This window comes from Drosophila hydei, unplaced genomic scaffold (assembly GCF_003285905.1).
Source record: "Drosophila hydei strain 15085-1641.00,03,60 unplaced genomic scaffold, DhydRS2 tig00008135-arrow-pilon, whole genome shotgun sequence".
Lineage (NCBI taxonomy): Eukaryota > Metazoa > Arthropoda > Insecta > Diptera > Drosophilidae > Drosophila > Drosophila hydei.
In genome coordinates, this window is record NW_022045844.1 from 1,123,515 (window position 1) to 1,139,007 (window position 15,493).

Sequence of the window (15,493 nt, forward strand, 5' to 3'; positions counted from 1 at the left end):
TTAGGAACAAAATTGAGCAGTGTCAATGATTTAGTTCACTAGAGCAAAACAATTTTCTCAACACTGGCCTTTTGACATTTTGTTATTACATAAAGTGTCAAATATTTGGCAGATTATTGAATTTGCACTGAAATATTTGGTTTAATCGAGCGTATGGCCGCATTAATTAGAAATCTGGGTGCCAGAATTGCTTCTGCCGCTTTGACGGCCAAGCATGGTACGTGTTTAATACTAAACATACTTCAATAACACTAATTTTTATATTGATTACATAGTGGTACCCGCTGGAACAGCTGCATTCCGTTTGCAGAGTACTGCGCCCGTTGATGCGAAACCAGCAGAGAAACGTACGTAGTTTGGGTTGGTTAACAAATATTTCGTTCATATATATAATGTGTTTCTATTTGGTAGCCACTGTACGCAAGCCAGATGCAGCTGCTCGCTCCAGTCTTTCTGATTTCGGTCGATATGTTGCCGAATGCATGCCCAAGTACGTCCAGAAGGTGCAACTGACTTCTGGTGATGAACTGGAAGTGCTGATTGCTCCCGAAGGTGTTGTACCAGTGCTACAGTTTCTGAAGGATCATCATCAAGCTCAGTTTACCAACTTGGTGGATATTGCTGGCGTGGATGTGCCGTGCCGCAAGAATCGCTTCGAAATTGTCTACAATATTTTGTCGCTTCGCTTTAATGCTCGTATTCGGGTTAAGACCTACACCGATGAGTTAACTCCTCTGGACTCGGCTTGTGAAGTTCACAAGGCAGCCAATTGGTATGAGCGTGAGATTTGGGACATGTATGGTGTCTTCTTTGCCAATCATCCAGATTTACGTCGTATCCTTACTGATTACGGATTCGAGGGTCATCCACAGCGTCGCGACTTCCCGTTGTCCGGCTATGTTGAACTGCGCTATGATGATGAGAAAAAACGCGTTGTTTGCGAACCTTTAGAGTTGGCACAAGAGTTCAGGAAGTTCGATCTGTCGGCACCCTGGGAGCAGTTCCCTAACTTCCGAAATGCAAACCCACCAGCCGAGGTGGTGCAGCCAGCTAAGGCTGCTGCTGGTGCTAAGAAGTAAGCAGTTCGATGTGCCGCATCGAAGTTGTGAACCTTGTTAAATGGTAATTATGTAGAAAACTATCAATAAAAACGATATGTAGAAATTGTAAATTTAAAAACAATGATTTATTGATAATCAACGGTACGTCACATAGAGTTTAACCTTGCATTCAGGCTCTGGGAGTCCGATTCTAATATGTAGTAAGAAAATAGATAAGGTCAAGTCATATAAAATATGCTTTTATACTTTTAAAATTTGAAAATAGTTGCCAATTACAATTTTTGATCGATCTACCAGTTTGACACGCACACATATCGGGAGTGCAAAAATAGATTTTCTTAAATTCTCATGAGCTGGGTACAAAATATTTTCATTGAATTACAACACCAAGATATATCGCTGTAACGATTTCGAAATTGAATGAAATTGTTGTATTCATAGCTTGAGTTAATTTAAAATTGATTTATAACTTGCTTTACTTGGCATTTCTTGCACTTTTTTGCGTTTGCACGCTTCCGTTTTGTCTGCCATCGCTGTCGAACTTAATTTTGTACTCTTGTTTATATGTATATTGTCTAAATGTAACAAAGTCTAACTAAACAGCAGCGAAATGTTGACAATTTTATTTGACTTAGCGACTCGTGTTCGCATTCGCATTCGCATTTTTACAAAATACTCTACATTCACATGTGCTTGAATATATACGCATATCATATGCATATTTACGGATTATCTTAATAGACTTACAAATCTGTTTTGTTTTTTTTTTTTTTAATTTTTTAACACAAAATTCAGTTTACCAGGTGAAAAATCGTGCGCCTGCGCAGCGGTGCCTGGCCTTAAAGGCGTCAGGTGTTAGGGGCGTCGTCACGCCTTCAATCCTAGTGTTCTTTGTTTGGCGGGAAGTTTATAAGTTTGTTGTACAATACACACATATATTTATATATATTAATGTATGTATGTCTGCTGTAGAAGTTGAATTCCGTTCATATATTTATGTGTTGATTCGAGCTTGATTTATCTGCACCGCTGATGTTTTTTTATTTCTTGATTTATATGTATTTTCGTTTCTCCAATTTGTACAAGACTATACATACAAATACGTTGTACGTGTATGTACGTAACAATAATTTTACATTTACATAGCTCGCTATACGATTAGTATTAAAAATGTTTCTTGTGCATTTGTAAACCGTGGCATGCGACTGGTTGCGCGCATGCCTACATGTAGGTATGTATCCATGTATGTATGTACACGTATGTACGCTACATCACTGCGCCGCCGAAATGGTGACGCAGATACAAAAACAAATTTTGTTGCGCTTCAATGCGCGTGAACAGTCCGTGTCCAGGTACCTGATCCGTCCTGGACAGTGGGACTGTGACAAATGAAAAATTTCGATGCAGGATGAAGAGTGTGCCGCTGGCTTGCCGTTTAAATGGCGCTACAGCTGCACTTCCTGGCGACAAACAACAAATTCGACATCGACGACCATTCGTGTAAGGGCCCGTCGTGCCTCAAATACAAATATGTAAGCCAATGCACACGATTCCATGGTGTGGCTTATATCGATTCGGTTTTCGTATAGAGCCGAGCAGCGGACCCGCCAGCTGATGCATAGGGTGCTCCTTTGCTGTTGCTGCTATTGCTGGTGTTGGCTTGGCTTTCGCTGCCGCTGGCAGCAGCGGCTGCTGCTTCATTATTGAGCCGCTCGTGGTACTCCTGGAAGCACGGCACGATGCATAAATTCGTTTGACACTCGGGACAGTGGTATTTCGTTTTGCGGCGCAAAATGCGACCATGTCCATCGATGGTATTCCAGCAGAAATTGCAGCCCAGCGCCGGACCAGGACGAATAACTGGGCAATGACTAGACCGTGGGTTCTCTAAGGTAATTATTTCACGTTGTGTCTGCGTAGTAAAGTTAAATATTAATATGATGTCGTGTTAAGCATACACTTATCCTCTTACCTGTGGAGAAGACACCGAGCGCTGTAGTTCCTCGTTCTTCACGCGCAGCGTGGGCAAATGCTCAAACGAACCACTCGTCGCAGTCTGGCTGGGATGCAGGTGAATGTTGCTGCTGCTGCTGCTGCTGCCCGTTGACTTGGAGGAACGTAACTTATTCCCACTGCCATTGGCCGTCTCTACCCGTGTGCTACTGCGCTCCACAATATTTGTGATGGGTGAGTGGGGCGACCGGCGTTCCGGAATGGGTGACTGTTCCGTGCTGCCTCCGTATGTCGGCGAAAATGGCTGACGATTGCTGTTGCTGTTGAGGCCTACTGGTGGCGATGTTACTACAGAAACGGGTGTGCCACTTGAGTTGGTGGGCGTGACTGCGGCCTCACTGGACGAAGCGGTACAAGTGACGACGCGTGCTGGTACCAGGTACTGCGATGAACCGGCTGGCGGTGGCGAGCCAGAAGCATAAATTGATTCAGGCAGCGAGATATGGTGTGGATGGTGTAACGGAGCAGGTGGCACATAGCTTGCATTACTTCCAGACAGTGGATGCGAGTATTGACGATGCAACGGCGCAAAGGGATTACTGCCCGTAATGCCGGCTGTGCCAGTGGCGTGCAGCGAATGCTGACGTGGCAGCAGCGGGTCCGAATGCTGCTTAATTAGATATGGTGTGCTGGCCGGTACGCTTAACAGGTGCGGAGTGGGCGATGCCAGACTTGGTGCTGGTTCAGAAGCGTGCCGCTCAATTCGAGGTGGTACGGTCAATAGATGATGGTGTTGGTGCTGCGCCTGGTGGTGATGGTGTGTCGAATAGTCCCTGGCTATGGCGGTGGTTGTGCCCGCCGCATTGAACGGATCAAAGTCAAGTGTCGTAGCGGCTGTATCCGGTGAAATCTGATTTGTCGACGAAAGACTATCGCTGTCGCGCTTAACCCGAGGCTGCCTGGTGAGCACCCTATTCCGCTTGGAGCCCATCACAGCAGTCGACTGCGATGTCTGCAAATCTGTTGCAGCATCCGTTTCACTCGGCGTCCGCTCAAAGCTGCCACTGCTGCTGCTTGTATTGGTGCCTTGGCTGTGGCTGATCGACAGCGTGGGATGATGCTGCGTGACATGCGCCGGACTAGGCTCTGCAAGCAAAGTACACGATTTAATTGCATAAAATTAATGAAATGAATTAGTTTAAATAATTAGTAAATGCAATTTTAAGTGAATTATGAATGTGTGACTTTTTTTTAATTTTATTCGTTTCTTGCACATCGAAGCCTAAAGTCTAAAAGGTTCGTTTGTTAGTTACATTATATCGTACATATTTTCGTAACTTATTTTACAGTCGTTTCATTTACTACCGCAGACTAATAGTACATTAAATGTAAATAATTAAATATATTTATATATATATATATATATATGTATACATATAACTATATGTTAAACATACACATACACAACTACCATAGTTATTGGTACTTTTGCAATTGTAGGAAACAGAGTTAGTCATAATTATTGTTTATGCTATTTTGCGTTGTTTATTTTGTATATTTATTTTTTGATGAATTCGTATTTCGTTTGGTTTGTTTTTGTTGTTTGTTGGCGTGTGTTACACTATGCATCTAGTTGTAGGAATTAAAATGCATTACCAAAGTTTGACGTTATAAATGACTTCTAACAAATCACGCTTAATTTTTAGTTTGCCCTGCGACAATATAAAAAGTTATTTATTAGTTACATACATTATTATATATATAATATTAAACTACTTTTTTATTTTGTTTTCATTATGTATATATATTGTATTAAAAACACACTACTCTTATTCGTTTTCCTTTACTTTCTGCAGTCTCCATTTAGGATTTTGGGTGGTTACGAGTTATCTTAGTTTTGTATATTGCATATATGGCTTGCCCATTTAGTCCTATTTCTAATCGTATGCGTACATCGAACTTATGTACAATTAAGAATTTCAAAATTATTAAACCAAGATTCCCTCGTCAGATATGTCTAATATGTGCCAAATTGCACTCCAAACAAAAACAAAGTGTTCTAATTTAATATATATCTCTTTAACAGAAACTAGCATTGGAATGGTGTGTAAATTGCCAACGTCGAAATTATTTTGTTAATCTGATTTTAGTGATGAATATGTAAAAACAGTCCCTGAACAAATTATTGCTTCCATATGGATCATTTGGTTGGTTGATTGGTAAATCCATCCCATAATCGAAAATACAAAATGAATTCGTACATTTACAAATGTATATATTGGTACGTACATATATATTATACATTATTGAGTTGGCTTAATTAAATATTTGATGGTTAACTTCCCTTACGGTTTATTTTATACGGACTTTAACACTATCCGTCTAACGGCAGACCCATTCCCCATCAACTAGATACAAACACCCATTTTAACTAAAAACTGATTGGCCGTTAACTGTACACAAAACAGATATATAGAAGTATATATATATATATATATATATATATACTCAATTATACGATTTAGAATGTAATCGTAATAAAGGTTGCTTTTGTAACACGAGTGCCAGGATTAGTGGGGGTTTACATCAATGATCAAAATAATTAGGCCATTTTTAAATATTTATATTTAAAAAGTTGTATGTACATGCTAGCTAGTCGATACATAAATCAATTTCTTTCTGATGATTAACACTAATAAAATTGTATAAATTTATGTACAAATATAAATTGTGGTTACATATACAAGAGTACTTTACTTCCGATTCCTTAGTTAACAGTGGTAAAAATAATGTTCGGCTCGAAACATGTAGCTTAAGGAATTAGGTTCTATAAATTATTACATGTGTTGTGTGTCGGCACATCTGCTTAACTTTAGGGACACTAAATATTAGTGGGCTATGTTTGCATACAAACATGCTATGTATCCCATCTTATTCCGATTACGATTCCGATTCCGATGCCTTATCTTTGTAGTTCACTATAGCTGCCGTTGCTCTAATACCTGTATACCTTGCACGGCTTAGCCCGGGAGCTTAGGATTTGTCTAAGTATTGCAGGCCCGTGTTAACCAGTGGAGCTAATGTACTGGCAACCAGTGGCGGCGGTGGTGGTGCCGCCACCGTTACAAAATTATTGAAAAGAAACGCAGTAGCCGCTGCGCTATGCGCAGTGCCCATTGCTGAGACCGATACGGGCACGGCTGATATGCTCATTGGTTCTGGCTCGTTTGCTGCCATAACGGCGGCCGCCTGCAGCATCGTGGCTGGCCCTGGCCCGTGCGCAGACTCGCCGCCGCTAAGTTGGTCCACCTGCATAGGCATTACACCTGCGGCGGCGGCAACAACGCCCATGTGACTTGAAATCGTATTCTATATTGAGTTGAAGTTAATACTCTGTAGATTCATGGCAGCGGCCGGATTAACATTGATCGTACCCGCTCCGGAGGCACTGGCCGCTGCACCAGCACCCGTCGCATCGATATACCGCTGCCGGGACATAGTGTGCACGCTTGTTGGTGATTCCATGTAGCGTGCGTCGAAGAGGCTCATGACGCCGATGGCTGGATGCGTGTTAGTGCCACCGGCCGTAGAGGCCGCTGACGCGCTGGCATGATGCGGCGTACACATCAGCGAAGGCGTTGGCGTCTCCGCCTGCGGCGGAATCTGCATATTAAGCGCGGCAGTTTGAGCTGCGGCCACGGCAGCTGCTGTTAGATGATCATATGATTCGTTGGGCGTATCGTCGCCGGGATTTGTTGACGGTGTTGGTGAAGGTGAAAGGTTGGGCTCCTGTTTGACCACACGCGCCTTGATGCTGGGCCTCGATACAGGGTAACCGCGTTTTTTGTATTCCAGCCAGAGAGTCCGATTATTCACCCCGTACAGTCGTGCAGCCTTGCAGAATCCGATACCACCAGTACGAACTGCTTCCAGAGCCCGAATAAAGTTCTCATCACCTTGTGGATTAACAGAACGTTTCCGTTTTACCACTTGACTGTTGCCGCCGCCTCCACCACTGCTGCTATTTCCGCCGCCGCCTGCGCTACTCGCACTTCCACCTGCACTACTACCACCGCCGCCGCCTACACCCGAGTGAACAGGTGACTGCGTAGGCGTTGGCCCCTGACTGTACACAGATTGAACCATGTTGGACTCGTTGGGAGACGTGGGTGACAAGTTTTGCGCTGCAGTTGTATAACCGCTGACCAGATTATTCACGGTTATGATTTGCGACGAATACGCCTGACCAGCCGTGGCGCCTTGTTGCTGCTGCTGCTGCTGATAGTGCAGCTGTTGTAAATGCTGCTGTTGCTGCTGCTGCGTGGCCTGTTGCTGGGCTTCATGCTGCTGCTGCTGCTGTTGACGCTGGTCGTTGGTGCCGGCAGCACCGACGCCTGCATTGCTATTCGCGCCACTGTTTTGATTGCCGCCGTTGCCATTGCCAATCAAGTTGGACTGACAGGCAGGCATCGAAAAGCGCGAATAGTTCGAATCAACAACTGTCCACTGCAGACCTGGGAAGGGGAGAGAGAGAGAGACAGCGTAAGATTGGTTTCGTCTTTAGTTGGGGTTTGAAATTGAAATTTACTCTCTATAAATTTACTCTCAACTTGGGGTCGGGGCTCATCATTTGGCCAAGATCTGAGATTGGAAATAGGGGCAAACCATTGGACAACAGGTATATTATAGTTTGTATAGTAGAATGGTATTGGTATCGGTATCGAGTAGTAGAAAGATTGCTAATGCTAAATCATTATCATTCGAAAACCGCTCCTAAAATGTATTCCCATAACAACAAATATTCGAAGAAAATTAAAAATCACTTGGCAAACAAAAGAGTTTAGTAATCAAATCGACAAAATTAAAAAATCAAATCAGTAAATACAGTTATTTAGTTTTGGACTCTGTGCTAGCTCTCTCCCATTCCCAAGTTCAGGTAGGATTTCGTTTTTGAATAGTATACACAATAGTTAATTATATACATATGTACATACACAATTGCATTAATTTTCATGTAACACAATTATTTTTATTCGCACTTAATCGGTAAACGGTAGTCTTTATGCTTATGTTTCATATTTAGCTTTAGCATTCATTTCTCCAAGCGCTTTGGATAGCACTTAAATTCTTTGAACTAAAGTATTTTTGTGTGTGTATTTGTGTGATCGTGTTGGTGTCGTTGTGTGTATGTGTGGTGTACATGACATATGAATGAGCGGTAGCAGAGTAACAACAGTAGTATCTAAAGTTGACCAAATTCGGAAGTATGAAATAATGATAATGATAGCAAAATAACAACAAAAACCCAAAACGGAAGGGACCAGGTTGAGCTCCCCCACTCGGCTCATATGGACAGCCTGTTGCCAATAAAAAGAACAACCCCTTAATGAAGCATGATCTGGCGTATGATTATATTTATATGTTGCAGTGTTATTTCTCTTAGTGCAGTTGATTTGTGTACTCTTATTATATTAAAGTACATTACACTTAAAAAATAAGTCGCAAATTTGTTTTGTATACTTTCAGAGAAGTTTGGGTAGTTTTACTTTTCTTATTCTCGCGATTTATTTTTTAAGGCACACTGTACAATTACATTTCGGACTGCGCTGTTATAGTTTAGTGTCTGAACTTACCCGAGTGCGACGATTGTGAATTGGGGGCGTCGTGTTCCGAAGGTGTCGTAGTGCCAGATATGTCCAGAGGCATCGATTGATTCACATTGCCAATATCCACTTCAGGCTTCTGTATGTTGATCAATCAAATATGAAAGAGACAGAAGTTTAATAAAATGCTTGGAAATGGATATTTAGTTAACGTGACCAATTTCATTACAATTTGCATATGTATGTGTCCGTGAGCGTCATCCAGATCCGAGTCCTGTGGCTGTTGTTCTAGCTCAGTGCTCGCCGACTCTTTCAGCAACTTGGCAGTATGCATCGAGTGGCCCGAAAGACTGCCCAGTGCCGCTGAAGAGTTATTGCCCGCTCCACCGCCAAATGACATTTGACTCATATGCGCTAGGCTGAGTCCAGCAGCGCTGCCAGCGGCGCTAGCTGCATCCAAGGAGCTGCTATGCTGTTCCTCCGAGTTATTCCGGTCACCAGAGCCTAAAAATAAAATCAAATTAGTTACATTGTTCAGTTTCCACGATATTTACTTCCTGGTCGACGATTCTTTACCCAAGTCACACTCACCGTTATTCGAGGATTTTCGCAAGCGCTTGCGCCGCGTGGCCGGCGAGGTGCCAGCACTTAGCGGCGATGGTGTTCGTCTCAACTGATGATGATGCGTCTGTGAACCCTGCGCTTGGCTGCCCTGCTGCTGTTGTGGTTGGTGATGATGATGGTGATGATGATGCTGTTGCTGCTGCTGCTGTTGTTGTTGCTGCTGCTGTTGTTGCTGCTGTTGCTGCTGCTGCTGCTGGTGCTGTTGTTGTTGCTGCTGCTGCTGTTGTTGCGCCTGCTGCTGCTGTTGCAGTTGTTGCTGTAGTTGTTGCTGATGATGCTGCTGAAACTGTTGTGCCTCACTGCTACTCCAAAGCGAATCACCAGCACTACTACTGCCACTAGCCGCTCCTAGACTAGAGGCAGCCACACCAGCGTTGGTGCCCGCAACATTCGCGCCAGCTTGACCCAGCAACTCGGTGGCCTCGCTGGACGACTTGCTATCTGACTTGGTGAGGTTCGCCGGATCTGTTGGCATTTCGGCCAGGCCCTTTATTTTGAGCATCTCGGCTGTTTTAAGTATGTGTGGCAGTTGCTCTTGCGACACATTTACCTCACCGTAGTACATAAAATCCACCATCGTCTTGAGATCATCGTACTGCACGTCCTTCAGTATGACAATCGGATGTTGACACGGATTCGTCGTAAATAGCGCCTGTTAAAATTAATGTGAAAAAGATGGGTGTCTTGAATATTCACTTTTCTTCAAAATCTAAAACACGCACCTGAAAGTACGAACTGCACGCGGACAGCACTATTTTGTGGGCCTGAAGTTGACGACCCTCCGCGGCAAGCGTGACGTCCACCAGCGTCCCATTATGCAGCAGGGAGGAACAGACGGATATGAAGTTTGGCTGGTGATTGTTCCAGCGCAAGCAGAACTGCTGCACAGACATTGTCAGCGTCAGCGTTGGCGTCTACGCAAGCAACAACACCCCTTGGCGAAGATGTTGCCGCTGCCGCGTACTCTATCTCGCGGCAGCAACAACAAGTTGTCGAAATGCCAACGAGATACCAGCAATGAATGCCAAGACAAGCCAACCAACAATATCAATTCCAAAAAGCCAAATGACGAAAACACGCTGATAACACTTTTTATCGCCTATTGATTATTGTTTTCTACTTTCTGTTCCGCTATTTTTTTGTTGCTGTTGTTTTTCTCTTCGCTTTAATTAAAGTTTATGTACAATATTATTTTCAGGGCGCCTTTAAGTTCCGCTACTATTGTCCTCGTCACTGTTTGTTTTTGGATATACATACATACATACGCGTACATATATATAAAATTTTACGTTTGGCGGCGGTTTCTATGCCGCACCGTTATACACATACACAGATGCACGCATCTTATGTACCGCTGAAATGGGAATGAATGCGAAATAAATAAATTATAAGTATGCACACACATTATAATACATATTTTTATATTTATTTGATAAGAGCAATATTCGAATTTGTTTGGATTAATTTTTTCTTCTTCTGCTTGCTTTAGTGTCAAGTTATCTCTTCTTGCTTACGCGCGCACTCTTTCGCTCTTTTTCTATGTATCACAGGCTGCGCCGCGCTCGCTCAGGCTGGTTACAACAAAAACAGCGTTGGCAACAACAAAATAAGTATATATATATATACATATGTGTGTGTGTAATTATACAGTCGCGAATAGCACACGCACACGGGTACACGTAAACATTCTAGCATATACATACACTGGCAGATGCTGGGAAATTTAACAGAAAGTCTGTGTACTGTTTTTTTGCCTTAAGTTTTATTTTTAATGAAAACGTAACGAAATCTAATACATAGGCTTCATGTCTGATGTGCGCTATAGGGAGACCTTGAATTTTCTTTGATTGTTATGACGTAATTAGCGCGTCTGACCCTCTGCCTCTGCCACAGGCACGACCACGACCGACGTCGACTAATCGCTGCTTCGTTTATTCATCGTATTGACATTTTCAGCAGCCTTTATTTAGGTATGTACACGCATACATATGTGCATATGTCGCGCGTTTTTTGTTATAAATGTTTTCCCATCTACATGCTTGCATTCTTATTTAATTAGCAATTGGCAAAGTTTTATGTTTTTCGTGGGTTAGGGCAGACGATTTTATTATTTCGCACAAAAGAAAACACGGCGAGAAGTAGAAAGTCCAAAAACAAAATGGCGCGCTTGTAAGAAAAATTGTTAGTTTGCAAAAGCTTTTAAAATCATGTTTTACACGTTATATTTTATAGGGAACTTATGTATTACACATTTTCACTGTTGTCTTTTTACATTGTGCATATTTTTGCTTAATTTTAGTTTGCATATAATTTAATTATGACAGAAATGCAGTTCTTACGTTTTACTTCTTTATTCTTTTATTGCGATATCAGACTTGACAATCAGGGTTGCTTTGCAGAACTGGAAAAAGCATTCAATGAAAACATCGATAGCTTAAAAATTATTGTATCTATCGATGTTTTACTAACTGACATGGTCAAATGATTTATTAATGTGAAGCTGTGAAATAATTGATCGAATTTAGGAAAGTTTTTTATTTTTTATTTTTAGATATTGCTTTTAAATTTTAGGTTTACTAAATGCTATAAAGTTCAAAAATTATTTGATCTAAAATCGTTCAGAGAATACCCCTAATTCGAGCTATTTAAAAGCCATCGAATGTAGAAGCTATCGATTAATTTCCAGTCACTATCGCAGCTTTTAGTGTTGGTAATGATGTATATACTCGGATGTTAATACCAATAGGAATAAAATACTAAATATTTAAAATGGTATTCGGCTTCACTAAATTTTGAGCTTATGAATTTTCATAATCCCACTGAAATAACAGCAATTAATTAAATTAGTTCACATACACAGTACGAAATTCCTCTAGGTTTGCAAATATTCATTTATTTTTATTTATTAAATGAAATGCAATCCAATATAAATTAAATTTATTTAGAAATAAACATGTATGATTCTCTCTCTTTGAGTTAGTTTCTATAATTGAATTGTTTAAAGATGAACAAATGTTTATAATTTGTAATGCTAATACCTTTTTAATGGCAAAAATCGCCTGATAAATTTGAGCTCATTTGCATTAGCACTTTCCGAAATGGAGTCAATAAGATTAGCTATATATTCATATACAAATGTAACTATATTAAAATAGGAACAATGCTATAAAGTTCAACGAAATAATGATGTGTAGTTATGAATAGGGCTGCTGCTATTCATGATACGCCCAGATTTACAACCTTTGATAGTCGGAATAAATATGCATTATATTTTATGCATGTGACAAAAGTTAAAGCTGCAATGGAAAACGTTTGTGGAACGCGGTCAGATTCATATTTGAGATGCATAAATTAACAATTCTGTATCTCAAAAACATTTTTTAATATGCATTATGACGCGGGGGCCCTTGTGTTGTAGGTGTAGGTCATCGATCCGACCGAGCGCTAGCTGATATAAAAGACTCGTCCAAAACATTGCGACATCAGTTCCAACTGCAATAGAGATCGGTGTAGTAACTAAATTTTCAGCCAAGCAAAAATGAGCAAGACTGTAAGTTGTCATCCTAATATCAATTAATTGTAGACTAAAAATTGATCATATTTCAGAGCATTATCCTTGTTGCGTTGTGCCTTGTTGCCAGCTGCAGTGCTGTGGATGAATCGGGTGCTGTGATTACCAATTATCGATCAGAGGCTAATCCGGATGGCAGCTACAGTTACGAATATGGCACTTCAAACAATATTCAGGCCCAGGAGACAGGCGTGGGCGGTGCCTATGCTGCAGGGTCTGTGCAGTACACTGCGCCCGATGGACAGCCCATACAACTGGCGTACACAGCTGATGAGAATGGATATCAGCCTAGCGGCGCTCATTTGCCAACACCTCCACCCATTCCCGATTACATCCTGAGGGCATTGGCATACATTGAGGCACATCCTTTCGCCAGAATTCAATTGAAGAAATAAGACTGTAATAGAATTGTGTAGCCCTCGCGCCACTTAGTTTAAGTTAGTAAATCAGAAATAAATTGCTTACATTTTACCGTTAAATCAGACAAAGATATAACTGCAGTAGGCAGCTTCACTGTGCGGCTGATACATATAGCTAAATCTGCTGAAGGTGTTTTGATATTATACTGCCTTGGGAGTATTTCACTTCCCCAGAGTTTGCTGTAAGTTGAGCTGTTTCTTTGCCACTTTGAGTTTAATCAAATGTGAAATGAAAAATGTAACTTCGTTTGTGCTCCAACTCAGTTGCCAGCAGCATCTGCAGCATCAGCTTCGGCTGTAGTATTGAGCAGTTGACCAGTTTTTTGATGTTAATGAAATTCAAAAGCCGTCGTTTTATACTAATTCAGTGTGAACGAAGGCTCTAGATTGGCGTGTCTAGTAGACATCTCTTAATCACGCAAATTGAGTCCAACACAGTCTTTAATTGATTTTTGATTCATTTCAGATTCAAGTGAAGTAGAGCACAAAGTAGATTGTCTATGGCACTATCTTAAGTGGACATAATTTAATTTGCTACAAACTTAAATTTTGAATGCTGCTTTATTGCCTTTTGGGTCAATTTGACTAGCTTAAAATAATTTAAGTTTGATTTTAATTTACGTGTAAAGTAGAACTGTTGATTTGATGATTAGCCGTACAAATTTAAAAAGATATACATTTTGGAATCGTCCTTGTTTTTAGCCTAAAATGGTGATGCAAATTCTTGCTAGTTATTTCGAATGTGGTCCAATTGAGTATGGTTTTTTGAATACGTATGGATTGCAGAGATTCGACTGAGTTACAAAATATAATTTCCAAAGTCAATTAAAATTTTATTGAGTTATTCAACTGTTGAATTAAACATTAAAATTAAAAAAACATTTAATAAAAATCCACTTTTCAACATTAAAAGTAATAAAAAATTAAAATCCACTCTTCAAGTTTTAGACGCGTATTTTAGTGAAATAAATAATGTATTATGTATATTTATACATATTATGTCATATATATTTGTTATATATTATGTATATATATATTTATGTTAAGTTTAAGGAGGAAAATAATCCTATAAATAAATAGACCAATGTTAAGTTTGCATACTTCAGATCACATTCGTTTATTTTACATAGTACACAATAGAAAAGTTTTTAGATTGATATTATTTGGAAATATTTATAATTAATTAATTTAATTTTTAATTAATTAATTAATTAAATATTTATAATAATATCGCTTAACCTATCGACCTAAAAATCTTGACGTTATTTTGACGCTCATCATATTGTGGGTGGGTGCGGATGTATTCCAATGATCTCAGAATAGCCGCTGGAATTGGTGGTGGGGTTGGCAAAATAGCGCCCTGTGGCTGGTAACCATTCTCATCGGCAACGTATGTAATTTCGATCGGTACGCCCTCAGGTGAAGTGTAAGAGTATCTACCGCTGGCAGCCTGACCACCAACTCCCTGTTCTTGAGCAGAGATTCCATTGGAGGTATCAAGTGCGTAGGCGTAGCTACCATCAGGATTGACCTCGCTCCTGACATTGGCGATTGCGTGGAGATCGTCCAACGGTCCGGCACAGGCGCAGGCAATCAAAGCCGAAGCAACAAGGAGCTAAATTTATTTGGGCGAAGTGGTTATAGCAATTAATCCTGTGATGCGAAGTTAAGCACTTACGAATCGGAACATCTTTGCAGGTTGTTTCTGTCTTTAGGTGATGAACTAAATGATGCCTTACTGGTAACACGCCAGCGAATTTATACTAAAATATTGGCTCGGTATTCTCATAAACCTGATCGCTTCAGAGCAACTTATATGTATGTATATGTTCAGGAAATTAATCTAAATAACAATAACAATAAAAACAACCAATAGCCCGAATTGTCCAAAACCGGCGAATGTCTGTGCACATCAGCATTAGCGGCAGCAGCCAGCGATGTGAGTGGGCTAACGCTCAGCGGCCTGTTGAGTAGAGCCAATAGCAAATGCCGCATGCAACGGAACGTCAATGCCAAGCCAGACCCTGGCCCACCGCCCGAAGGGAGCGAAGCGGGGGCTTCGCCCGGCACACCCAAAAATGTATTTCACTAAATTAATGTATGTGTGCGTGTATGTGTGTATCGCCATAAATATTTCGCATAATTTATGGTTTCACTGCTACAGTTTGTCTAGCTTGGTCCGAATTTTGTTGTCATCGTCCGGTTTTTTGGCCAGAAAGGTTTAACACATTTGTGCGGAGAGGCGCTAAATGTGCGCGCTTA

The 15,493-nt window shown here is 41.0% G+C and overlaps 5 protein-coding genes across 9 annotated transcripts; 2 read left to right on the top strand and 3 right to left on the bottom strand.

Annotated features, from left to right (window-relative positions):
• Window positions 1-57: 57 nt before the first annotated feature.
• On the top strand, window positions 58-1,138 carry LOC111597385 (NADH dehydrogenase [ubiquinone] iron-sulfur protein 3, mitochondrial). Its single transcript, XM_023312047.2, has 3 exons — window positions 58-217; window positions 276-347; window positions 412-1,138. The coding sequence occupies exons 1-3, from the start codon at window positions 154-156 to the stop codon at window positions 1,077-1,079; spliced, it is 804 nt and encodes a 267-aa protein (XP_023167815.2). The 5' UTR covers window positions 58-153; the 3' UTR covers window positions 1,080-1,138.
• A 253-nt stretch (window positions 1,139-1,391) lies between these two features.
• On the bottom strand, window positions 1,392-11,638 carry LOC111597382 (G-box-binding factor). 4 transcript variants are annotated; one of them, XM_023312040.2, is made up of 7 exons: window positions 11,581-11,638; window positions 9,964-10,595; window positions 9,209-9,893; window positions 8,847-9,121; window positions 8,648-8,756; window positions 3,034-4,160; window positions 1,392-2,973 (listed from the first exon to the last, which is right to left on the bottom strand). In XM_023312040.2, the coding sequence occupies exons 2-7, from the start codon at window positions 10,132-10,134 to the stop codon at window positions 2,626-2,628; spliced, it is 2,715 nt and encodes a 904-aa protein (XP_023167808.2). In that variant the 5' UTR covers window positions 10,135-10,595; window positions 11,581-11,638; the 3' UTR covers window positions 1,392-2,625. The 4 variants fall into 4 exon arrangements, with proteins under 4 accessions (XP_023167808.2, XP_023167810.2, XP_023167811.2 ...); XM_023312042.2 differs by lacking the exon at window positions 11,581-11,638 and adding an exon at window positions 11,490-11,562; XM_023312043.2 differs by lacking the exon at window positions 11,581-11,638 and adding an exon at window positions 10,945-11,442.
• LOC111597387 (larval cuticle protein LCP-17-like) lies at window positions 4,827-13,252 on the top strand. Of its 2 annotated transcripts, XM_023312050.2 has the most exons (3): window positions 4,827-5,295; window positions 12,660-12,791; window positions 12,848-13,252. In XM_023312050.2, the coding sequence occupies exons 2-3, from the start codon at window positions 12,780-12,782 to the stop codon at window positions 13,205-13,207; spliced, it is 372 nt and encodes a 123-aa protein (XP_023167818.1). In that variant the 5' UTR covers window positions 4,827-5,295; window positions 12,660-12,779; the 3' UTR covers window positions 13,208-13,252. The 2 variants fall into 2 exon arrangements, with proteins under 2 accessions (XP_023167818.1, XP_023167819.1); XM_023312051.2 differs by lacking the exon at window positions 12,660-12,791.
• LOC111597388 lies at window positions 5,726-6,376 on the bottom strand. The gene has a single exon (XM_023312052.2). It carries the CDS (start codon window positions 6,363-6,365, stop codon window positions 6,048-6,050), a length of 318 nt encoding a protein of 105 aa, XP_023167820.1. The 5' UTR covers window positions 6,366-6,376; the 3' UTR covers window positions 5,726-6,047.
• Window positions 13,253-14,465: 1,213 nt separating the features above from the next.
• On the bottom strand, window positions 14,466-14,927 carry LOC111597391 (pupal cuticle protein Edg-78E-like). The gene is made up of 2 exons (XM_023312055.2): window positions 14,910-14,927; window positions 14,466-14,846 (listed from the first exon to the last, which is right to left on the bottom strand). Exons 1-2 carry the CDS (start codon window positions 14,919-14,921, stop codon window positions 14,466-14,468), a joined length of 393 nt encoding a protein of 130 aa, XP_023167823.1. The 5' UTR covers window positions 14,922-14,927.
• Between the last annotated feature and the right edge of the window lie 566 nt (window positions 14,928-15,493).

Excerpts from the sequence above, each read along its gene's own strand:
- LOC111597385 (XM_023312047.2), top strand. The coding sequence starts at position 154 with ATGGCCGCATTAATTAGAAATCTGGGTGCCAGAATTGCTTCTGCCGCT. Across the intron at positions 218-275 it reads CGCTTTGACGGCCAAGCATG|TGGTACCCGCTGGAACAGCT; the intron begins GTACGTGTTTAA and ends TTGATTACATAG. Across the intron at positions 348-411 it reads TGCGAAACCAGCAGAGAAAC|CCACTGTACGCAAGCCAGAT; the intron begins GTACGTAGTTTG and ends TCTATTTGGTAG.
- LOC111597388 (XM_023312052.2), bottom strand. The coding sequence starts at position 6,365 with ATGGGCGTTGTTGCCGCCGCCGCAGGTGTAATGCCTATGCAGGTGGAC.
- LOC111597382 (XM_023312040.2), bottom strand. The coding sequence starts at position 10,134 with ATGTCTGTGCAGCAGTTCTGCTTGCGCTGGAACAATCACCAGCCAAAC. Across the intron at positions 8,757-8,846 it reads GACACATACATATGCAAATT|AAGCCTGAAGTGGATATTGG; the intron begins GTAATGAAATTG and ends ATCAACATACAG. Across the intron at positions 4,161-8,647 it reads TTCACAATCGTCGCACTCGG|AGCCTAGTCCGGCGCATGTC; the intron begins GTAAGTTCAGAC and ends CTTTGCTTGCAG.